Source organism: Eumetopias jubatus, unplaced genomic scaffold, assembly GCF_037043125.1.
Source record: "Eumetopias jubatus isolate StellerSeaLion01/CBP00866 unplaced genomic scaffold, mEumJub1_p1.0 scaffold_10, whole genome shotgun sequence".
NCBI classification, from domain to species: domain Eukaryota; kingdom Metazoa; phylum Chordata; class Mammalia; order Carnivora; family Otariidae; genus Eumetopias; species Eumetopias jubatus.
This window is the reverse complement of record NW_028274816.1, coordinates 98,336,817-98,362,630: the sequence shown is the minus strand read 5'-3', so window position 1 is coordinate 98,362,630 and position 25,814 is coordinate 98,336,817. Positions and strand designations below refer to the sequence as shown.

The following is a 25,814-nucleotide window of genomic DNA, read 5'->3' as shown; positions in this document are numbered from 1 at the left end:
GATGGCAGGATCTGGAGATAATTTGCCTTCTACCACAGGGACAAATGACAGCTACACCCAAGTGCCACTGTAGCCACAAGCCTCATGGGCGGCGTGAAGCACCTTCAGGTGGCTGCTGACTGCTCATCCCTGCATTTGAAGCCACGGGGAGGTGGGGGGGGAAGGTGGTGGGGGTGGAGACAGTTGACTTGCTCCGTAAGTCTCATCACAGATATGATGACCTGATTCATTCCTTCTGACTCACGTATAAGACTAACCACCGGTTCTCCTTCCCTTTGGAAAGAGCATGTGGAGGGGAAAGGAGGTGTGTTAAAACATACTGGAATGGATGTTAAAAGACTCAGGATGAGGGCTAGAAAACAGTTTCTTCTGGAGAATAGTGTTTTATTTCAATGCTAGATAGCACAGAGGGTTTAAAATAAAGGAAGAATAAATTCTAAGTCATTAAGATGAGGAAAACGACAAATGGTGAAACTAAGAAGAAGCCTTTAATATAAAGAACTGTCCCATTTAGAGTTGGACACTAATTAGTGCAGAGAGATTTATAAATGACTTCATTTAATGACTCCTTTCTGTTTAGGGGTGTAGGCTTTTTCCATACAGGTCTTTCCCAAGTCGTTAACAACAGCTACCACGTGGTGGTGGCCAGCACATCTCCTGCCACGGAGCAAATGAGTAACACTGAGGGGATGCCACGGCCAACACAGTAATAGTTGCACTTTCTATTAAGAAAGATCTCCGACTGCAGCTTGGAAACATCTCTGAAAATGACTGAGAACAGCATCTTAGAAATTCAAAGTCCTGTTTCTTCAGGCAAAGATAACCACCAGTTTTCTGGGAGAACCTTTAACCAAATACCCAAGTACCTTTAGTGTTAGCGGAGAGGGGCTGTAAGATATAATCCCTCTGAACTCATACCGCTAAGTCACTGCTCCTGGTTTACATCTAGAAAGTCTTCCATCTAACAGGCCAAGTGTTGTCTTGCAACATCATTACATTTATTGAGAGTTTTTGGGTGGTGATGGTGGTAGGGAGCTTAAAATGTGTAGTGTTCACAAGGGCAGTGTATCTCCCACACTTCAAGACTGAGGAAGAAGAAATCATCCTAGCTTGCACAGAGAGGTAAGCATAGCATTCTAGAGCAAATCTGTACCTTCCACAAAACAGAGTATCTGAGTAAGCACAAGGAAGGGAGTTTTATTGCACTAATCATGCAGTGAGCACACGTTGAAGGTAGGGAACATTTCACTTTGTCTAGGATCTTGAGTTAAGTTGAGTGAAGATCCCAGGCCGTCTTCACCTTGGTCACTTCCCTTGGTCACTGTGTGTGTGCAAAGAGTCCATTTTCAAAGTCCAGGGGGCTACTGAAAAAGAAACACCCAAAACAAAAAGAAGCAGATGAGGGTCTGCAAAAAACCATTTACCACAAAATCACTAAAAGCTTCTTAATGGTTTTTCTACATTTTTTACTATGCATTTGCTATTAGATAAGCATTTCAAAAAAGAAAATGGTCATAGCCCCATGCATTTAAAAGCAGCTTCCAATAAATATGTACCATCGAGTTTTTTCCTGCATTGTGACAAGGAAGTTTTGCGAAGCAGGACAAGGAGAGCAAACCAACAGTACAACCAATTTCCTTGCTTGGTCTCTCAGACCTACAACACAGTGAAGAATGCTAATAAATGGAAACAAAGTTGTCCAAGAAAAGCTGAGAATTCAAGTGTATATGCACTGTACAGCAACGCTTAGAACAGGTACTGGGATTTAACAGAGTGTGGTAAGTCTGGCTGGTGGTCTTAAGTGCTGTGTGTACTTACGCTCCTTCTTCTCCTAAGAGGGCCAAGAATTTTCTCACACGGTATTCAGGATCCATCTAAATACATCAGAAGAAATAAAGAACACAGGTTAATGGTACCTTCTAACTATGCACTTAGTGCCAAGGAAATGCTCGGTTTCATACTTCCACCAGTGCTCTGCTGAGTCACAGAAATACGTTACCTGCTCCCTGACCAGTATTCTGATACACAGCAAAGCAGATTACATCATTCAAAAGGAGTGAACAGGACTTCCTAGCACAGAGAATCACTGTGCACGAGGTTCCAAGTGACCCAGCTGGTCATTCCCAGGTACCTCAAGGCGAATGCCCCCTCAGCTAGCGCTGTGTAAGGAGGAAGCACGTCTGAGAGGACACATGTGAGACCAGATGATGGCTATTCACGGGGGTTTGAAGGGCATCCAAGTCATAGGACTCATCCAACATATAAAAGTGAGACCAAACTTACACCAGTTGAGGTTGATTAAATGACCAAAAAGTAGCTTATTAACACTTCATGATCAACATATTCGCTTTTCTTAGCCTTGGTCTTCCATGCAGTTTCTTCTTTGCAATTAATGAAAAAAATGGTGCTGAAAGTAAAAAAATGAAGAGTGGGGCTGACTCCCCTAACATGGCCCCTGGATAATCTGGATCTCCTGTGACAGAAAAGCATCAGGATAGGGGAGCCTGACTGGCTCAGGCAGTGGAGCATGTGATTCTTGATCTCGGGGTTGTGGGTTTGAGCCCCACACTGGGTGTAGAGATTACTTAAAAATAAAATCGTCAAAAAAAAAGAAAAGCATCCTAAGTCTAGGAGAAGATAGGGGAATTTTGGTTCAGAGGCCAAGTTTAGGATATTACTAATTTTCTCTATTCATTTTCCTTTATATTCATGTTTATACTAATTTAATTATATTTTGTTCTCATTGGTCCACCAGAGATGTTATCTAAAAAATGATCATTAAAAACATCTTTAATTCCTTAAGATGAATTTTTATTGTAAGAAACATACCTAACTTTTAAAAAATGTTCCAGGGCAGGAGTCTGTTTCCCAAGAGGGAACTCCCTGCCCTCCAGGGAGAGCTTTCAAATGTCAGTGCAGCTGTGGGTAAATGTGCACTCGGATTCCCCCCACCACATTTTTTTTTTTTTTAAGATTTCTTCTCTTCTATCCCAAAAAAACATTGAACAGAAGTTTCAAATGTATCAAAGTTAAGAGGTCAGACTACAAAGGACTAAGAAAAAGTGTGAAGAGCTAACAAAAGAAACATTTTCCCTCTTTGGGAATAGAATTACATATGAATCAATTGTCAAGTTCTTTTAAAAAAAATGGAACTGGCTGGAGCTCAGCTGTAGTCAGTACTTGCAGGTCTTTGCCCATTAAATATATTTAATATGTGTGAGCAACGACTTACTGACTTGCCTGTAGCTATGGAATTAAAAGTCAAGAGAAAGGGAGGAAAAAAGTAATCTAGATAAATGACTTTATTCCCTCAGGTGACATCCAGTCAGAGCAGATCCTCAGCACTGAGCAAGTTTTAACAGAATCGTGTATAGTGAACAGAGAGGTAACATGACTTATATTTTGCTCAACTACATGCCTCTCCACTTAGGCTCAGTCTCTCTCAGGCAGATCTAAAGAGAATTCACTCAGCTGCACGAAATCCATTTGACAAGAAGGGGTTCAAACTCAGAGGCCTATGAAATGTCAGTCGCTGAAGATTAGGCCTGAGTGCCCCACTCTCACTTTCTGCCCCACATACATGAGAGGCATTAAGTTGATCACTGACCTGCAGGCATCAAAGGAAGAAGGGGTAGGGACTGGAGTGAAAAGCCCACATAGTTTCTTCTATGCAATTATTGAAAAAAAATTATGCTGAAACCAAAAAAATGAAGAGTAGAGCTGACTATCTTGACAGATTTATCTTTTCCCAAGGAAAGAGCTAATACATCTGTATATGTACCTTTACCAAGGATAATCCTAAGCAAAGTGATTAGTCTGCAACTTCAGTTTACATTCATTGTGGAAAATAAATTTCAGTCCGGCTGAATGTTCAATACATTCAACTTAGGTTTCTGAAAGCCACAATTTTGTTTTAAAAATAAATGTTCCAGCAAAGATAAAAAGCATTCACTTCGTGTTCTCCATTTGTTATTGGTCCAAGAGCCTATTTCAGGTATAACCGTGAAACTTCACTTCTACTACCCACTGCTCACGGGGCCGGGATGGCAGGACTGAGCAGCGACACATAATGCCAACAGCGAGGCCAGTCTGTCCACCAATGACCATCCACAATGGATGGACCCATCTGACTACAGTTCACTGAGTGCCCTACTGTGTGTCCAGTTCTGTTCCAGGGACTGTGGATTCCAACAGTGAGTGACAGCCAAGGTCCCTGAACTCACAGAACTTGGCAGGAATACATTTATTATCTAACCAGTGTGTCAGATAAGGATAGAAAGACAGGATGGACATGTGGAGGGGTAGAGTTCCCAAAGGAGGAAAGGTAAGTTGCCAGTAGACGTGAGAAAGTCCCAAAGAAATTTCATCTGTCTTTGCCCAGGCACTGGCCTAGGGCTCGGTATTCTCTGTGATCCTGGATACTTTAACCCTACAGTAGTTTGCATGAAATTTCTAGGAGCCCAGCCAGGGGAAAATATAGAGAGCCTAAGTCTACTCTGTACAATTCAATTAACTGGTCCCTTAAAAACAGTCTCCCAGGCCCCTTTTGATGTAATACAGAGCAGCTTCCGGACCTCGGATAAACAACGCCATCTTCCTTCCATCAATAATTGGCTATGTGATCCTGGATAACCCACTGAGCACCTGAGGGACACTCAGTATCCTCATCTCTAAAATGGGGGCAGGGGGTGACGACAGGAGAGCAATTGCCTCTTTGAAGTCCTTTCTAGTTCTAAGATCTAATCACTCCCTAAATTAAAATTGAAAGTAACTTTATAATCTTTTTTTCTATTTCTGAATTTTAAGAAGTGAGAAAGAAAAGTACTAATAAGTTATTGTTTGGTCTCAGAAGCAGGCTACTAATAGCAACTTGAGTTCAGAAATAAGAGAATTATAACAAACTAATTAAAACCTTAGCAGAGGAGGGGTGCCTGGCTGGCTCAGTCAGTGGAACAGGCGACTCTTGATCTCGGGGTTGTGGGTTCAAGCCCCACGATGGGTGCAGAGATTACTTAAAGTCTTTAAAACAAAACAAAACCTTAGCAAAGGAAATATAGAACCTTGGTATGTCATGAAGCTCCTGTGTCTGAATCCTATGGAGAATGCAACATCTTACCTGGAGCGACATCTCAATCAACATTAGTAACTTCTTGATGCCTATCCAGACCTTCTTCCCTTTGACTTGCTGTGAAATTGTGGTACGTTCCTTATCTCTGAAGTTGCCCAAAAGCTACAAAAACAATAAAAATGACAAAAACACTTTTATAGTAAGTGCATCAACATTAGTTAATGCTCACATTTATCCTTAAAAGAACAGTAGTAAGAACTATCTGACTGGTTCAAGTTGACAGGACTTTCTCCTATTTTAAAATCCAACCTGACCTTCTTAAACCCATTAGGTACAATTAATGAAAGTGAAAACTGGTATCCTAAATCCTGTTTTCCTAGAGATCACCATTATAATTTAGAGATATGTTTGCTGGGGGTGGGGGGGAAAGAAAACTTCAACCCACAATAAATAATCAGTTAAAAATTTTTAGCATGTGTCAAAGCAGAGACTAAATTTAATTCTTTACCCAACCTCAGCACAAGAGCTGCTCACATAATTAATCTGGAGACATTTATCATATAGATAATTTCTATTTTGTTGGGAGTATGCCCCAACTGCATGGGTCTTGAGGATTTTAAGAAGCTTTTACCACTGCCAAACAAATCATTACATAACATTTTTCTCAGATCTCACCAAGTCATTTGTGTACATTGATATTAATCAAAAGTTTAATGAAGGTTATAGTTTTTAAAAAATCTAAACTTTGTCATCCTCAAAAGATTTAAAGAAAACATTTCCATATTATGAAGTTGTTAATAAAGCAGTTTCTTTTACTTCCGTAGCATTTTTGCAGTCTCTAAGGTTTTAATCACCGTTCCAATTTATTAAATGCAAGTAAATGAGCAGAAAGCTATTACGAATGACCGAATTTTCTACATATTGATTACTCTACCACTCTGCCCTCTCCTTCCCCCATTCCAAGTTTCTGGCCCATGTAATTTGTATGCATCACTCCTGGTGGGCACAGAGTAATTCATTCCTGGCAGGCTGCCTACACCAAGGAATGGGAAATTCATTCACTTTCACTGACATTCATCTCTTCCTCGAATTCCTGAAACGACTGAAGGTATATCCCAGGTGCCCTATTCTAGGTTAGCACAGAAACTAGGCACCGGGTGCAATGTCTGCTGCGCCCCCTTAGCATTATTCCCAGCCCCGACTCCTTTCTAATAGACACTTAGCAATCCATTGACTCATTTTCACCTCCAGAGCCTCCAACAGCTGCTCTCCTGTAGCAATGTTAGGCACGTGGATGGTGGTGCTGAAAGCATTCAGCATCTCCATCTCCTGAAGGACATCTTTGCGGCTAGTGGTCCCAATGATAAGAAGCTTGCGGCCCTGATCACAGGGAGAAAATATGTTAAAATGCAGGATAAGACTGGTTAGGAACCTAGAGTAAGCTTGAACAATGTCCATTTATTTAATTGCAGAAATGCAAATGGTTAGGCAAAAGAAAAGAAATTCAGAATTTTCCGCATGAAAATCTAAAGAAAAGTATCAAGAACAGGATTCAGAAAGGCAACAGCTCCTTCTTGTCATTCACGTCAATAAAATAATGGATGAGTAAGTCAGGGAGACATACAAACCAAATAAAAAGATACTGAAGTATATGCTCTAATTCATTTCTCATGGCCAACATGGTGTACGTATGGTGGGGACCGGAAAAAAGGAAATGAATGAACGGGAAGTCTGTATCACCCACTTAGCAAAGATTTATAATGCTTTTAAGGAGTAGAGTAGGGGCGCCTGGGGGGCGTAGTCTGTTAAGTGTCTGACTCTTGGTTTCAGCTCAGGTCATGATCTCAGGGTCCTGGTGCCGAGCCTCACATCGAGCCTTGCATTAGGCTGCTCACTCAGCAGGGAGCTTGCTTGAGAGTCCCTCTCCCTCTGCCCCTCCGCTCGCACTCTTTCTAAAATACGTAAATCTTTTTTTTTTTCAAAGGCGTAGGGTAACAAAAATTGTTTACATTTCTGCAACACTTACCTGTAAAAGACATGGTGACAAATGCTTTACATAACTGTGTCATTTAATATTTTAAATTTTCCATTTTATTTTTAACCCAAAAACACAAAAAATGTTTAAAAACTATAGCAGGCCTATGCCACCATTCCTGATTCCCTCTCTCCAAAGGCAATCATTTTAAACTCTTAGCTTTTCTTCTTGTATTTACCTCCTTTTCTTTACATAATAAGGTTACACCATTTTTAGATTTTTGTTTTCAGCTTTAAATATTATTTACTGACCACTTATTACTGAAGATGGGGATTTAATATTAATTTTTTCACATACCCCCACCATGTGCCCCTTTTCTTGTCCTTCCAATGTGGTTATTTCATAGTCTTTGAATAAAGCTATATTCAGTATTTACCATGATTATATAAGTATGATTGACAGCTAAGCCATGTAGTATACTATTACATTTCCTTTCCTAGGAAACATTTTATATTTATTAGAGTTAATAACTGTCATTTTCACCCTCTGCTTAGTTACCAGGTACCTATTACAAGTTCATCCCCAAACACAACCATGAATATCCTTTCAGTACCCTTCAAACATGTCAGGGAATTTTAAAGTCTGTTTGTTTGTTTAAGACATCCCCTCCTGGAGTCCTCTATTCCTCAAAGAGTCTGAATGGATTGCTGCTGCACAGCTGCAGTTCTAGAACTTTCTTCTCTCTTAGATCCCCTACATCCTGGTCTTCATTTATTCCCTCTTTTTCATGGTGCACCTACTTCAATAACTTCCTGAGACAGGGTGCACAGGAGGTAAAAATATAAAGACTTTGAATGTCTGGAAATGCTTTTATTCCACCATTAATATTGTCCACTCTATACTTGAGAGTTCAGCTAGGCACAGAGAACAAGGCTAAAAATAATTTTCCCCTCCAGAATTTTGAAGGCATTACTCTATTGTCTTTTAATTTTCAGTGCTGCTGGCTAGAAGACTGATACTATTCTGATTTTGACTTTTTGCTTCTACTTTTTTTTTAATTTTAAAGGACCTTTTCCTTACCTTTATATTCTATAATTTTAAAATCACATACTTTGAGATAAATCTTTCTTTACTCCTTCTGCTGGTGCTAGATGGTTCCTTTCCAAACTGAAAAATGATTCAGTTTTAGGAAATATCTTGGATTATTTCTTTGATTTTTCTATTTGTCTTTTTTTTCTTTCTTTCTTTTTTTTACTCCTGGTTTTTACCTTTCTCTTTCAAATACTTTTTGGGTTAGGATCAACATTATCTTCCAGCCTTTATATTAAGTTCTTTCTAGAATATATTTTCATTTCTAAGAGCTCTTTCTCGTTTCTTGAATGCTTTTTTTTATTGTACTTAATGGATATGATACCTTATTTTAGATTTGTGTGACTATTACAGATTTTATAATGATTTCTTCTGTTCTCTGCTTTGTCCTGTCTCCCCAGAGTTCCTTTTTTCCTATTTGTTCACTGGAGCTTTCCCTCAAGTATCTGGTGATTGCTGGATGACTATTCAGATTTAAGAGTTAAACTAGTGACTGGAAGCTCTGAGTCTAAGGGCTTCACTACAGGATGATCAGATAAGACTTGGCTGATTATTGGGGGTCCTTCAAAGGTCAGGGTGTGTACATTTTTCCCAGAGAAGAATCTTCCAATCTTCTTCCTGAAGGCTATAAAGCCTAGTTTCCAGCATATTGGGATTAGATGGGGGAAGGGATCTGGGTAGCTCACCATTCAATATGGAGACTCCCATTTACTCCTATTTGCAGAGTGGCATCTCCTGAGATCAACGTCTCATTTCATGTTCATATAATCCTGAGAATTAAGTACTTGTATTATCTCTACTTTACTGATGAAGCTATTGAATCTCACAGATACAAGTAATTTGTTGAAGGTCAAACAACTAATATATGGTGGATCCAGGAATGGAAGCCAGATCCAGAATCCAAAACTGTATACTGCTTTTCTTGATGAAGAAAAACATATTTAAAAAAATGTTTACTTGGGGGACGCCTGGGTGGCTCAGTCGTTAAGCGTCTGCCTTCAGCTCAGGTCATGATCCCAGGGTCCTGGGATCGAGCCCTGCATTGGGCTCCCTGCTCCGCGGGAAGCCTGCTTCTCCTTCTCCCACTCCCCCTGTTTGTGTTCCCTCTCTCGCTGTGTCTTTCTGTCAAATAAAATCTTTAAAAAAAAAAAAAGTTTACTTGGAAAATGGAAGAGGAATGCATTTTAAACTATGTCACTAAATTTATGGTACACACTTACTCCACAGATAAGCCTTTAAAACAATCATTAAACCTATTCATGAATCTTAGAAACTCAGGATGTTAAAATGAGAAAATAGGGGATCCTGGGTGGCTCAGTCAGTTAAGCGTCTGCCTTCGGCTCAGGTCATGATCCCAGGGTCCTGGGATCAAGCCCCGCGTCGGGCTCCGTGCTCAGCCAGGGGCCTGCTTCTCCTTCTTCCTCTGCCGCTTCCCCTGCTTGTGCCCTCCTGCTCTCTCTCTGTCAAATAAATAAAATCTTAAAAAAAAGAGAGAGAGATAATGACAATATATTATGGACAGGTGGGAGGTATTATGCACAGGACGTCGCGGTAGAGGGAGGGAACAGGTGGCAGAGAAACATCTGCTCTTTCTCTGGAACTGAGTCTTAAGGAATGAGTAGGTTGATTAGGAAGATGAAGGGGAAGGATATTCCAAGCCAAAAGGAGCAGAAATACATAAGTCTGAGGGCAAAATAATAAAAACAAAAATTGGGGAGTTGGGGTACTTACAAACACACAAAGACATACACATTTCTACTGTCACATAAGAGTGGTGCTTTAACATTCAACACTAAATTCCATCTGTAAACTTAGGAACACATCCCTGAAGGCTAACAGATGCTAAAGGCCACAGAGGCTTATTACAACGAAAGGCAACTGTTATCTCTCCTTACATTCTACAGCCCATAATTCAAACTCCCTCATCTTGCCTTCTCTCAAGGAGGGCCACACATTGGCCCTAGAAGAACGGCACTGAGGAAGAAGCTTCTTACGCACTCCAGAAAGCTGGAATTGCCATTTTCCAAGTGAAACTTTCTCTTACATTAACCATGACTATGCTCCTTGGAGTGTTGAAAGACTGGGAAATGCAGAGCAACTTATAATGGAAACACTAATTTATGTTTTGCTTTACTTCTTGTTTAACAAGACTGCAAACACTGCAGAGAGGTCATGACCCAGACAAGTTCAGGCCTTGACTTGTAAAGCCTCATCTTTAAGAAAACACCAAAAATCATTACCAAATAATTAAATTGTGCTGGGTCATTTTGTCTATTAATTAGTGGTAATGCTCATGAGGAAGTTTTATCATGAAAAAAACAACTCTGAGTGTGTTAATGTAGTAAATCATACTGGAGAACAGTTTGGATGAAAAGCTGCCAGCAGCATGTAACAGGAAAGCCGCCTTTAAAAATAAAAGTAGAGTTCAACCCAAGAGGGGAAATCCAACTCATTAATGTGTGGCTACTAGTCTTAAGTCTACAGCATGGAAACATGCCCCTTGATGGAAAGAAAAAAAGTAGACTGGTAACTTATTTGAAGGATAAAAAAAATTGTTCCCAGAATACTTTTGCTAGTTCCTGATACAATAAAGAAACGGGCCTAAATAAAATGACTATCTGCCAATCGGATTATGATAAACATTGTTCCAAGGTTAAATAAGTATTAGTTAACTAATTCTTGGTACCATAAGAAGCAACTCAGGTGAAAACATTTCCATGAAAAAGGCAGGGCTCAGTCAGGTGTTGATCCTTCAAAAAAACACTTCTTTACATGATGAAGAATGAACAAAGTACTAAGCAGTATCTAAGCCTTTTGCCACACAAAGGACTAACCAGATAATCCACACCCTTTCATAGGTCCTGCCCATTGATTGGCCCCAATAAACTGATTTGTAACAAAAGTTCATGTGGAAGAAAGCTTTTTTTCTTAAATAGAAATGCCACCAATATAATACTGCAGTGAAATGGAAGGGCTGATTTTAACCTGTGAACAAAAGTAAAGTCAGTTATGCAGTAAAGAAAGGCCATTCTTTCCATATCATTCAATGCTGAGCAAGTGTAATACACCCTCGGTAAGAAGAATTAACTGGGAACAATTGGGAACCCTGAAATGGATTAAGAAGTGAGTTTAAAAGTGAAACTCAAAACTGCTGTGTGTCGGGGCCTTAAACTTTATTTTCTGATGGTTAGAATCTGAGGCTTTTTCTGAGAGAGAAAAATTTCAGAATATTAAGAATTTATAAACCCAGTATGTAAAAGACTAGTTGTTCAGATCATTACCGAGAATTTACTCTGTTTAGGTATTTACGGAATTATGAGATTTGGTTTGTGCCCTCAAAGTGATCATAATTTAGTTGGGAAGAGCACATACACATTCAGGGACCAGTACCAAGTAACACATCAGGAAACACAAACTAATCATGGCAGAGGGGACAGAGCATAAGGGAACAGTTTCATCGGAGTGGGGGCATCTAGGAAGATTCCCGTAGTGCTGTAGAGTCACAGACACAGAGGAGGCCCTGGAGGAGAAGGGACGGGTCTCTAATGCTACTCAATCCTATGTGGGTGGTGGAGGCAGCTGAGCCGGAGTGCTCAGGGCTGAAAACGAAGCCTTTCTAGAGAGAGGGGAGTGGGCAGCCACTGAAAGGAAGACTCAGAATGCTTAACTAAGGAAGGAGATTTGATATAAAAAGCAACAGGAAACTAAAGAAGATTCTTGAGGAGGCAGAAGAATGAGGAAGAGAAAGAGGATCCAGCAGCTCCAGGCAGGACGGTCTAAGGGCCAGTGGAAAGCTGGGGCACTAATGATGTGTGGCTCTCCAAGTCAGCATGCCCAGGAAGGATCTGCACCTTCCCCCCCAAGACCTCACACACATGACATCCTTTTTAAGGCAAGCCCAGGGCTGGCAGACAGCAAGGGAGGAGAGGCAAGTCCTCTGATGGATAGGTGGCTTGGTGCAGTAGCAAAAGGACAGGCTCCGTCATTCACAGCTGTGTGATTGGGGGTAGATTTCACTTCTGAGTACCCGTCTCCTCCTCAGTCACACAAATGGGATAAAAATCCTACCTACCTGTCAAAGTAGAGTGGTGAGGGCGGGGGGGGGGGGGGGAAGAAGATTGGTGAAGGGAAGTCTTTCGGAGGAGGCGAGAATGAAAGGACGTACAAGCTTAAATGAGTGGTCTTGAAGGAACCTGAAAAAGCATTCTCTGTGTAGGATGTCAGGACTCCCTAACGTTACGGTTAGGTCAGGGTTAGGTTGGGTGGACGAGCAGTGGGGTGTCTGCAAATCCCTCTCCTCCCAACACAGGGTACTGACAACAAATGATGCACAGAGAGTGCATTCTCCCAAGATTCACTCTCATGGGAAGAGGAGAGCTCCAATCTTCAGCTTGACTAGGGTTCCAGTGAGGCCCAGATGAGGTCTGAACTAAAGATCAACCATCGCCTTTAGGAGTCATGGCAGAGGGTGAGAGTGAGTGGCCTCAGCAAGAGGTTTCTAAGGGAGAGGTCAGTTCAGGGCAGGGGTGTGAAGAAGCATTCCCAGTAAGCCATGCTTTACTCTCCCACTTATCCTAGCTTTATTCACAAAATGGGAAGAATTTCACATATTTTTACTTAGTTTGTATTATTCAACACAGAGACTTTTTAAAAAAATATCCTACCCACCATAGTTCTTATACAACTTTATCATTGCCCTTATTTGCAAGTCTGAATCTGTTCCTAGCCTGTCAACTCCCTGCGGGTAGGAGCCATGTTTTATTCATCTCCGTCCTGGTGGTTGTTAGCACAGCATGCCTGGCTCACAGAAGATACTCCAGTGCTCCCTCCACCTAGAATGCTCTTCCCTTATACATCCGTGTGATTCTCTGACGTCATGGGGTTGCTTCAGTGTCAACTCTTGTACAGGCCCACACAGGCCCCCATGCTCCGCCATTTAAAACTGCAGACTCCCCTTCTTCAGCTCCCTTTATCCCGCTCCCCCCCCAATATGGGTCACCTTTTAACATGCGAAATACTTTACTCATTTACTGTCTTTACTTATTTATTGTATTTATTGCTGGTCTTCCTTCAGGAGGACAGGATTTTTGTCTGTTTGGGTCTCTTGATATGTCCAGGGCTAGCATTGTGCCTTGTACATACTGGGAAGTGAATACATCTGTGTTGAATGAATGAATGGTGATCTCATTGTAGGCTTCGAGGGTGCGGATCACTCCTTCCTTGTTACATTCTCTGTTCTGGCCCTGGAAAAATGCACGCTATACCAAGTGTTCAACAGGAAAATAACTATCTACCATTTCAGAGTCTATACCTCGGAGCCCCAAATGGAGAATCCTATAACAAGTTTTCAAGAAAATAATCTAGAATGAATGGCATGTATGCTTCATTTACAATGTCAGTGGATACCATAAGGCTGTCATCCATTTCTTTTAGTTAATCAACTGATAGTTAAGCTATTGATTGGATAATACAGACCTCTCTAACAGGGAAAAGAGGAGATTCATTAGAAGCCATTAAGTCAAGCTAGTGAAATAACAAATATTATTAAGCATCTCCTACAACTCTTAAGTTTCCCCAAAACAAGGGAGAAAATTGACTACCATTAAAAACAACCAGGAGCCAGGACAGTAAAAGGAGAGGTTGGGGCCTCTTTGCATATTCTGCATGCATTTCTGATTTCTCATGCTCAAATGTCTGGTAACTTTTTTGTGTGTGTGGTTAAATGTTTAAATTGAATACCAAAGGAAGGATGTTTCAAATAAATCATGCTACAACTAGGCAGACAACTACACTTAAACTCTCCATTAGATTTTCCCCTGAAGCAAATTCTTAGTCTGTCTTTGTAACCATCCCCATGGTGCTGTTAGCAGGGCAGAGGACAATAAAGAGGGGAATTCACGATGCAGACTGGATATGAAATGAGAAACTTCACCCCAAATAATTTAAAATAATTACTATAGGCAAGAGCAGACCACTTTACGATATTACAGAATATTTTAGTATCAATTTGTGAAAAACACACTGAATCATCAGATTTTATACTTGAGTAGCTCTTGAAGATGACCTCGTCTAAAGATGACCTAATCCTCCCCTGGTTATTTTATAGATGAGAAACCTGGGATGAGAGGTGAAGTGACCTGTCTGCAGCTTTTATATCCAGGCAGGGAGCTGAAGTTAGAGTTCAGGCCTCTTAGATATTTCCGTTATGCTTTCCTGTCCATTGTTCTCATCTGTGCAATTTTTAACTCATATCAGCAATGGCTGATCTCTTAGTTATGAGTCAGGGAGACACATCACCTAGGAATTATGATCTCTGAGCTCTTAGGAGAAAAGTTTAAATTAAGAAAATAAAGCTGTACTGAACATGCCACAGTATTCTTAATGCCTAAAGGAATAGTTCTCATTAGAAACTGAACTAAGATGACCACTGATTCATTAGCAGATCCAAACTCCTCAGTCTTGCAACCACAGGAAGTTTCCCTCCCTCTCTCGATGTTTAGTTTGATGCGCCCCACAATGATATCTGTGCTCTATTCAGGTCAATTTTCTTCTTCCTTCTCATTTAATTTCTACCTCTGTGACTTTTATTCACAGCCTTCCTCTTTATTGAAACGCTTTCCAGAGTTTTCTAGCAGTCTGCGATGGTCTCTTATGTCCAAGATATTTCAGAACTTGCCTTCTCTCCACACTCTGCCCTCACTTAACCCGACACAACTCCATGTACTCCTGCAGGCCCCAACCTTTTCGAACACAGATCAACATGCCCTCACTTAACTGGAGGCCAATCTGCTGAACAATTCAGCTATCCAGAACACAGAACCAAGAAATAAGCAAAAATCCTCTAACTTCTAGGACCAAAACAAAACAAAATAAAATGAGATTCAAGTGACTTTACTCACTGCTAGTGTCACCTTATCCACTAGGCACGTGGGCACAGTGGCCAGGGACCATAAAACTTGGAAGGGCCCACAAAAATATTCTTTTTTTTTTTTTTTAAGTAGGCTCCATGCCCAGTGTGGAGCCCAACGCGGGCTCGAACTCACAACCAGGAGATCAAGACCTGAGCCAATCATCAAGAGCTGGACACTTAACTGACTGAGCCACCCAGGTGCCCCTCTCTTTTCTTTTAAAATCAGAAGAAAACAAAGAACTTTCAGGTCAAAAAAATGTTTTCTTGTTGTTTTTAAAGATTTTATTTCATTTTTTATTTTTTTTAGGTGGGGGAGGGACAGAGGGAGGGAGAGAATCAAGCAGGTTCCATGCCCAGTGCAGAGCCTGACTCGGGGCTTGATCTCATGACCTTGAGATCATGACCTGAGCCGAATTAAGTCGGATACTCAACTGACTGAGCCACCCGGGCACCCCTAAATATTTTATGTTTAACTCTACACCCAACGTGGGGCTCAAACTTACAACCCTAAGATCAAGAGTCACACAGGCACCCCTAAAAAATGTTTGAAATACCAACAGTTGGAAAATAAAATTCTGAAATTTTTTTAATGGAAGAAAGGGCCCATGTAAGTCATAATGTGGCCCTGTTCGTAGGAAAGCTCCTCCAGCTCTTGTGACCTGGTTATTCTTACTTTACAAACAACTCATGAGTCCCGGTGGTTGCCTTTTTTAGTTCACAGCTGACCAGAAGCAGCAAATTAGCAAAGTGGGAACCATCAGAGGCAGGTAGGCTAACACAATTCAATGGGATTTTGCAAGTCACAGCTAATAGCAAAACTTAAGAACAAGAAAAGGTACAAAAAAAACTAAAACAAAACAAAACAGGGCACACTGGGCCGATTTCATGACTACCTGGACAGAGTTGTATACATTCCAACAGTTCCTGCTGTTACCCATGATAGTACTGACCCATGTGATTATGATTTGTAATGATGATCCTTATTCTTTAACACAGTTCAGACACCAAAAATGCATACAGCAATTTTTTCCTCTTGAAAAAGGCTAAAGTATAACAACAATAGATATTTAAAGAGGTTAAGCTTTCATCATCTGAAAAAAAATAAAGCTTTTGATTTCTTATGAATTCCTATTCTTGTCTCCAGGGAAACTGAATATGCCACATGAAGCCTGAGATAAGTAATTATACACAAAACATATCCTTACATTTCCAAATATCAGTTAGTGTGTAAATAAAAATTTGCTAATTCTGGCATAGACGCACCCTTCACCGTCTCTCCTCATTGCTTCAGAGCTGGAATTCCTTAGCGTGGCAGCATGGCCCTGATAAACCACCCTTCTACTCATCTTTCAAGACCAAGATCAAGAACTATTTGTGGAACATTTGCAGATTTTCTCAGTAAAATGGACTGTGCTTTCCTTTATATTCCACTGGAACCCACACAACTTATAAAACTAGATACATCATGTTTACACATCTCTGTCACTGGATTGTGACAGGGATACAAAAAACAAAACCCTTCCTTGGTGGATGAACTAGAAAGAAGCGTGCAGCTTCTCTGCCCCACCCCCAAAGTCCCAGTACCTTGTAGGAGCAACTCTCAGGGCTAAGGTTGCCAGATAAAGCCCCAAGTATGCCCCAAACACTACACGAGATATACCAAAAATTATTTGATATCTTTCTAGAATTCAAATTTAACTGGGTGTCTTTTATTTGTATCTACCAAATCCAGCAACCCCACTCAGAGCAGATGCAGCCCCACACCAGGGTGGATGGCTTGGTGAGCAAGGTGTGGGCTGAATGTTAACTCTCAATGGTCACTGACTTTGTACACACCTTGTTCACCAATTGCACAACTGATCAGGTGGTCCTGGATTATAAGCTCTTTGAGGGCAGGTACAGTGTCTCATTCATCCCTTATTTCTACAGTGTGGAACAAAATGCTTATTAAGTGCACATCCCAGGGAAAGCATATACTCTATAAAGTCATATTTCAAACTTGCATGTCAAAAGAAATATTTCTGGATGGGGAAAAAAAACCTTCCCATTGCCCTTCCATGGAACTTAATACAATTGTCACCATCTATCTTCGTCAACCTTGGTCAGACTGCCATTCCAGCATCAGGAGTTCCTACTGGAAGCACAACACTGAGCGGAATGCCAGGTGGGTCTCCAAGGACAACTGGGAGAGGCATGAGACACTTTCACACTTCTCCTCTCAGGACCACAGGGTGTCTTACAGACCAGACCTTAAATTAAATCAGCCTTACAAGAAAAAACAAGGTTAAAAAAAAAATTACACATAGACAAGCTTAGAGACAAAGGTACATTCATTTAACCCTGTTAGGCAAATAGCAAATCAGTTGGAAAGATTGGAATTAAAGAATTTTGACAGTTATATGCTGCTAGTTAAAAATGAAAACAATGGTATACACATTAAGTTTTTTTTCCTGATTATAAAGTAATAAATGCTTACTGTTGAAAATTTATAAAATATAGGAAGCAATAAAGCAGAAAATAATCACCTATAATCCTGCCATCTAGGGTACAGCAGGTGCCTTCAAGATAGAGAAATAATAGAACTTCCTTTTATTTTTGATTGCATTCTTCAAAAAAATTTTTTGTGTATGTTTTAAAATGAACATCATCTTATAGAATAACAGATGTATTAAAACGTTGGGAAGATAAGCTCATATGCTTTTTTTTACTGGTAGGGGTACGCATTCAAAAAGCTGGGGGGCCACTGACATAAAGGCAACCAAAAGGAACAATTTTGGCCTTACACCCCCTCACCCCCAGTTCTTTTTTCTTTGACTGAAATCACACTCGGAGAGCAACTCAGGATTAAGTGAAAGGTGACTTGACAGTTACGCAGGCAGTTTCTGACACAGACCCAGTTTATATAGACAGTGGGTCACTGGCTGGGTGGTCAGAGTTTTCCATCTGACTGGTTAACTTCTCCCTGTCTTCCCTTCCCATTATTGCCCCTCTTATTCTGGAAACTGGCCCCCTTCTTCCGCTTGCTCCAGGGCTGGCTAAGGCAGACAGGGGCTGCAAAGAGCAAGATGGCTGGCAGAGAAAGCTATGCTCTTTCTTCCGGATTTCTAGGGCTGGTTTCTCCAGCAGCAGCCACGTGGAGCTGAGCTCCTTTGATATGCGTTGTTTGCTTTGTTCGTTTTATATATTTTTTGTGTAAGGAAAGACGACAGAGTTTTCTTTGAAGTGAATAATAAACTAATAACTGAGTTGTGCTTTGCCGTTTGCAGAGAACTAAAATAAATACTTATTTTATTTAATTCTCACATCAACTTCAATATTACTATTGTTCTTATTCTAGAAAAGTGAAAATTGAGGCTCAGAAGTGGCTGAATTCAAATTCAAGTCTTTGAATTCGAACCCCTGTGCTCTTAGTTACACCGCCAATGCTAGTTCTATGTGTAGTTAAGACCCACCATCTTCAAAATACCCATTCGTAGTAAATATTATCATCCGCATAGCCTAAATGGTTTAAAAAAAAAAAAAAGGAAAGAAAAGGCGGGGCCACTCAGATTGTCTGAAGCCTCCCCAACGTGAGGGGCAAGGAAAGTTGTCAATACGAAGATGTGGCTATAGACCAAGTAGTGACTTAAAAAGATCAAGACCTCGTTCCATCTACATCCCAATAACTATGAGGAATATTGACGGACTGTTCCGGACCTTTTGTAAGATTCCTCTTACTGGCTCTTCTTACCCAACAGCTGTTATGCCATGCAGTATAAAGCCCTAGGAAATCTCCAAAGATCTGTATACTTGTTTCAGGGACAAGAAGGCAGGAGAGAAGCTGTGAGACACTACTCTGGTCCACCCTAAGTTAGGAGAAAAGGGGAGCTTCAGTCACAAGCAACAGGTGGCTTCAGGGGAAACGCAAGTAGGTGGGTCAGTCCTTGGAGGCTGAAGATAAATGTAACAGGTAGTGTTTTCAGGGATCTGACAATGGCCAGAAGCCCTGTTCCTCCCTCAAATCCTTACCCTGTTGAGCCCTGAACCTCCTGTCTCTATTTCATTCTTCATTTATAATAGGGATCTCTAATTCTCAGACCCGAGTACTTAGGAAGCTTCTAAATTCCAGCACATGGGAGAGAGGGAAGCAGGGCATACTTATGTTTTCCCAGTACTGCGAATGAGGGAAGCTGTATCTGGGCACTCCAGGCTGGAACTCCAGCTCACTTTCTGATGATCTGCTATATATAGCAGTTTCATGTTTTAGTTTTCCTGTCTTACAGGCTAAAAAGATTCTGTGGACTATCTAAAGGCACCTCTTTAAAAACAAACAAACAAACAAACTGGAAAATACATTTCTAGTTCCATATAATAGTCTTAATGAAATACTAGACCCTCTAAGAACTTTGAAACAGCCACAAAACAGGAACAAACAGAATCTGAGATGGTCAACCCTTGGCCCCAAGCAACGGGAATATTCCAATCAAGAGAACATCCATTCTCTTTTCGAAGATGTTAGGATAAGACTCTATAAATCAATCCTTTACAGATGGCATGCTCTGTGGACAATGGCAGGTTCCTCCTTTTCAGTAACTCCATGCTCTTCACAATAAAGCATCAGTACCTTCTACCTGTGTAGTCCGCAGGTTTATAGAGGACCTCACGATACATTATCTTCGTTGGCCATCAATGGGGCAGGTATGGCAGGGAGAATTACCTCCATTTTACAGATGAAGAAAGACACAAAGATATTAAGGGACTAGTTCAAAGTTGACTAAGCTACAACTCAAACTCAGGTTTTCTGACCCCAATACAAAGAGCAACTTCTGCAGAGGGGCTTCCTCACAAGATTCATGGCGCTGAGGAATATTATGGTACTAAAATCAACACTTTTCTAACACTGACGTCATGTCACAATAACATATTTATGGCAATAATGCTAAATGAAGACATTCTGGCAGGGAGAGAATATTGTGTCTCAGTACCATTAGCAGTTCACCGATGATTAAACTTCAGATATTTAATTTTGAGTTAGCTGAAAATGGTGTATACATGTCTTACAATTTTTTGTATTCATTAATACCTATTATAGATGTGCTCTACCAAACCAAACAAAAACCCTATTTTGAAAGTATGTTTTTTTTTTTAAATGTGTGTCTGTTTTTATTTATTTACTTGATTTATTTTTTAAGTAGGTTCCACACCCAACGTGGGGCTTGAACTCACAACCCGGAGATCAAGACTCACATACTCTACTGACTGAACCAGCCAGGTGCCCCTGAAAACGGTTTTATTCAGCAGGTATCTGTAGCAATATTTTATAAAAGGACTCACTAAATTTCTTTCACTAGTATATATGTGTGTATATATATATAGAATGTGTATATGTAGAATGTAAATATATATAATACTCAATATATATGTAGAATGTAAATATATATAATATATTCAATTTACATAGAACTTTCTGAGACAACCTACTATACTAAGCGAAGTATAGAGAATTTTATAAACTCTAGTAGCCATCTAATGTCACTGACTTCATAAATGGAAAAACTGGGCCACTGAATTGTCAACCATCATACAACTTTTCTTCAACAAAGCAGTGCAATGCACAAGCCATCACATCAGTGATTACGATTAATGTGTCTGGCAAAATGACTACACCTCTTTCCTAAAGTGGTTATACATCTTATTGAGTCATATTGTAGTTATTAGCCAGAGTTAATTTTGAACAGATAGATGGGGAGATACTCATGTTTAGGCCTGCATGATTTGGAGTCTCTTCCATTATCTGCTTCTTTCGCTGAAGCAACCCAAAGGCTGAAGAGTTGCTTAATATTACCAAGACTTCCTAATAACATCTCCGAATAAGACTGTACTCAGATGTCGTGTCAGGATTACATGAAGAGCAATCTTGTCTAGAAACTGGTGATGTTAAAATCCACGGGACAAACAGACCTGCCCGAGTTCCCACTGGCAGCTCACTATAGTTTTTTATTGGTACGTGATGCCAATGCTGGCTCTAAACCCTATTTCTTTCTTATTAGGGAATATTCCTAGGTGCCAGAGCAGCAAGGAAGTTGTTTTTTTCAATAATGTTTACTTTAACAAAAACTCTAACAACCGCTAGGTCTGAATTCTACTTCAGTAATACTGCTATGAATTCAGAGTGGTCTTCTCTTGTAAGAGTTTACAGTTTCCAAAGAGTTTTCCAACTGGTATGCTGCAAAGGAGTTCCAGGTAGACAAAGATAGCAGTTCTCGTCAGCCCTGGGGAAGGCTGGGTGGCACGTGGGGTGGGGGGGACTATGCTGAGAGTGGTGGCAGCCATTTACCCGAGTACCTCAACAGACGCTACCGTTTTCTATATACTATTACACTGAACTCAAAGAGGAATGGTTCTTCATAAGTGACAAGGCCAATCTGGTAGCTACAGATGCAGTCTTCCAATCTGATTCCCCGAAGCGTCAAGTAAACCTAGCACTGAAGCAGTCAGGTTAATGGGTTTAACTAACTACTCCCGCACTTGTTGAGGAAACTGGGAAGTCATGTCATTTTAGAGCTTGAGGAGTTCCTTTGCGGGCACTTTATCTTGTCTCCCAAAAAAAGAAAAAAAGAAGGTGCCAGAAGAGCTTTCTGAGAAAAATAATAAAGCCGTCGGTGCTGCAGGTTGCGGGAGGATTTACCTGGCCTTACGGCTTTCCTACCGCTTCTTCCTTGACATTAAGACTAAGGCTTTCATCCTCCTGTCATTGAAAAGCACATTCCCCTCAACTTCCATAAATCTGCAAAACCTGAAAAGAGCCCCAGTGTCACTGAGTAAAAGAGCCGGCTTTAGGAATCTCACTGGAAGGAGGGGTGTCTTCAAGCCTCTCACTGCTAAGCCGGACATTTCCTAACACTGGACAAATTGTACATCCAGCTCGGGGAGGGTGAACTGCAGTGGTCTTTTACCCTCCGAGCCAATTGTTAGCTTTTCACAGGAATCAGCAGGGAAGCACATGTGAAACCTCTGTGGTGCCGGTGAGCACCCCCATGCCTTGTGTGACTCTGCATGTAGATGAAGCAGGCTGGGGGCTTTCGGAGCCGCGGCCGGGAGTTCTCAGAGCAGCCCTTTTCTCCCGCGGGGCTCCCTGCTGGGACAGCCCTTTTCAGTGTTCTACCCCCCCTCGATCTCTTCTCCTGCACAACACAGGGCAACTTGATTGAAATAAAGACCTAGGGAACATGTTTTATTTTCTCCTGTTCAATCCATTTTAGAAAAGCTTTTAATTGGTTTTAAAAAGATGCTAAACAAAATGTGATGATGTTTTTCAGTCTTCATGAACTACAGATACCACTTTTTATACTTTCAAAGGGCTAATAAATCAATCATGAAATTAACTCTCCAGCTAAATTTAAAGCAAACCCACTGAATACCGGGTTCATTAAAAATCTATGCATTTACTTAGAAAAATTTAAAATTCAAAGAAAATTATCCTAGTAACTGAAATCTGACTTGAATTTTTAGTCCTACACTGAAAATCCAAGACCAAAGCAATCACAAAGGGGAAAAAAGAAGGCTTGTGAACCAGTTTTAATAAGCCAATTTACAACGAGGGAGGGGTGTGGGGGAGGGGAGGAGGAGAAAAGAGAATATCTTGATACATAACAACATAGTGCCCCTGAAGGGATTCTTTTATTTGAGCATGTGCACACATGCACACATAATTTTTCTGTGTGAAAGCTGGAATTACAACAAATACAATATTAAGGATTCTGTGGCTGATATGATTACTATATTGTATACATGCACAATTCCTCTTTTTAAAGAAAAATGCCTTCAACTTCTGTTTTCTGGACAGTGATAAAAATAATAGTTTTCTACCGTCCTATGTGGCTCTACAACACTCAGATTCATACATTTTTAATATTTAATTGAAAACATCTGAAAAACCTAACATGGATAATGGTTTGGTGAATTGAATGCTTCCACTTTAGAAAGACAAATATTCTTGACAGTGGATCAGCCTGAAAATTTTCCCTTGTTCTTCTGAGAGAATACACACTAATTTAAAAAGCAAGGTCGTACACAGAAAGCATATTTTCATCTTGTCAAATGTACGCCAACTAGAGATATTTGAAACATTAACTTCTCCGGCCACTGATGCACTTATATAGCAGGCCAGGTCAGAGTCACCAAATTCTGATTAATGACAGGCTGGTAATCCTTAAAAGAGAATCCCTGCCATTTCCAATCACTAAGGCAACCAGATCTATCTTTGACTTCTTACATATTCCTATACCCTTCCTTTTCAGTCCTTAGAAAGTGCATTCCACATCCCTTTTTAATGATCCAATCCCTGTTTCTAGGACTCCTCCCAAGTTGGGCCATGTACCTGGGATGCTCACTCCTTGCTTCTAGCTCTCCCTATAACCCTCCTTTCATCAATTAAGTAGCTTCTGCAATCACTTTCTTCTTTAAAGTACTGCTTTATTGAGATATAAGTCATAGAACACACAATTCACTGATTTACAGTGTACAATTCAATGGTTTTTAGTATATTCTCAGAATGTGCAACTATCACCATGATCAATTTTTGAACATGTGAAACACCCCAAAAAGAAACCCCATACCCATTAGCAGTCACCCCTCATTCTCCCTATCCACCCCTCCAAGTCCTAGGCAACGATGAATCTACTAGATTCTGTTTCACAGATTTGCCAGTTCTGGGCCTTTCATACAAATGGAACCAATCTGTGATCTTTTGTGATTGGCTTCTTTCACTTAGCATGTTTTCACGGTTCATCCATGTTGCAGCATGTAACAGGACTTCATTTCTTTTTATTGCCGAATGATATTCCATTGTATGGATATGCCATGGTTTATTTGGGAACTTCTGGGTTGTGTCCACTTTTTGGCTATTATGAATAATGCTGCTTTGAACACATCTACAAGCTTCTGTGTGGACATATACTTTCATTTCTTTGGGGGTATATACCTAAATTGTTGGGTCATATTGTAACTTTATCTCTAACCTTTTGAGGAACTGCTAGGTTATTTCCCAAAGGCTGCACAATTTTTATGTGCCTACCAGCAGTGTATAAGGGTTTCAATTTCTCCATAGGCACAGCAACACGTTATTATCTGACTTTTTGGTTATAGCCTCCCTGGTGGGTATGAAGTGGTATCTCACTGTGGCTTTGATTTGCATTTCCCTGATAGCCAGTGATGTTGAGTATCTTTTCATGTGCTCGTTGGCCATTTGAAATTTATTTACTTTTGAATGTTTTCACTTTAATCATACCTTGCCAAATATAAATTACAACAATACAAAATAGTTAAGCCCACCAAAATGAGTACTCAAAAAATATCTTTAGAAGTATGTTATCTATATTTTTATTGAATAGGTTATTCATGAAGTACAGACTTCTGCCAGACGCCGTGAGATTTAAAAAACATTAGATAATGTTCCTTTCCTCAAGAATTTTACATTTTTACAAAATGGAAAGTTATTTCTAAGTCTTTAATCAAAATGCTGCAAGTCTTTTTAATATGCTTTATTTATTTCTATCAGGATCTATTTTGGATTACAAATAATTCTCAATCAGGGAATGTCTCTCTGTTTAAATAAATGTATTTAACAATGTAAAGGACAGTTTGAAAAATATCATTGAAAAATTATTCTTCCTTCTCCCAAATGACTTCTAGCATAAATTCTTTTTAGCTAAAGATTGAATAAGATATATTTTTTTATTTTTTTTATTTTTTTTTTTAAAGATTTTATTTATTTGTTAGAGAGAGCACGTGGCGAGAGAGAGAGAGTGAGCAAGGGTACAAGCAGGGGGAGCTGCAGACAGAGGGAGAAGCAGGCTCCCCGCCGAGCAAGGAGCCTGATGCGGGACTCGATCCCAGGGCACTGGGATTATGACCTGAGCCGAAGGCAGACGCCCAACCGACTGAGCCACCCAGGCGTCCCAAGATATATATGTATTTTTAAAGACTTAATTAATTTATTTGAGAGAGAGAGAGAGAGCACGAGCAGGGGGGAGGAGTAGAGGAAGTAGGAGGCTCCCTGCTGAGCAATGGGCCCAAAGCGGAACTTGATTCCAGGACCCTGGGGTCATGACCTGCTTAACCAACTGAGCCACCCAGGCGCCCCTGAATAAGATATAAATTTAAATGCCTGGAGAAAGTCTCCCAATCTAATAATTTTCAAAATGCTATTTCATAGGAAAGGATTTTTTGGTATGTGATATATACGGATATTGGGGTTATTTACTTTTTCCAACAATTTTATTTATAAAGATTTTATTTATTTATTTGAGAGAGAGAGAGAGAGAGAGAGAGTGTGCCTGTGTGAGCAGAGGGAGAGGGAGACAAGTAGACTTCCCACTGAGCAGGGAGCCGGGCACAGGGCTTGATCCCAGGACCCTGGATCATGACCTGAGCCAAAATCAAGAGTTGGATGTTTAACTGACTGAGCCAACCAGGTGTCCCTTTTCCAGCAATTTTAGATTTATCTACTTACATATTTATTGAAGGAATCAGAGAAAGGAAAAATAAGTACTCCCTTTTCTAACTTGAGCCTATGTAGGATGAGCTAAAACTCCAATTACTGGGAATGATGGTTTATGGAAAAATGATTACAAAATTCTTACAGTGCATATATATATATATATAGTAAATTTTCAAGGTTGTTGTACCTTAGGTTTCTTTTCACTATTCTAGAGATACAAAAAACCAAAAATATCCTAGAAAATCAAGACCCATCACTTTTAGTTCTAACACACACGCCACAATTTTAACTG

General features: G+C 40.3%; 1 protein-coding gene across 1 annotated transcript in view; it reads right to left on the bottom strand.

The window, feature by feature from the left end:
* Positions 1–1,177: 1,177 nt before the first annotated feature.
* The window catches only part of NSF (N-ethylmaleimide sensitive factor, vesicle fusing ATPase), a 146,560-nt gene continuing 121,923 nt past the window's right edge, over positions 1,178–25,814 (bottom strand). The window contains exons 18-21 of the mRNA XM_028087481.2: positions 6,314–6,448; positions 5,117–5,230; positions 1,819–1,874; positions 1,178–1,364 (exon numbers count right to left, since the gene is read on the bottom strand). Coding sequence (XP_027943282.1) covers positions 1,319–1,364; positions 1,819–1,874; positions 5,117–5,230; positions 6,314–6,448 — 351 coding nt within the window. The 3' untranslated portion in view covers positions 1,178–1,318. The remainder of the gene's footprint in view (positions 1,365–1,818; positions 1,875–5,116; positions 5,231–6,313; positions 6,449–25,814) is intronic.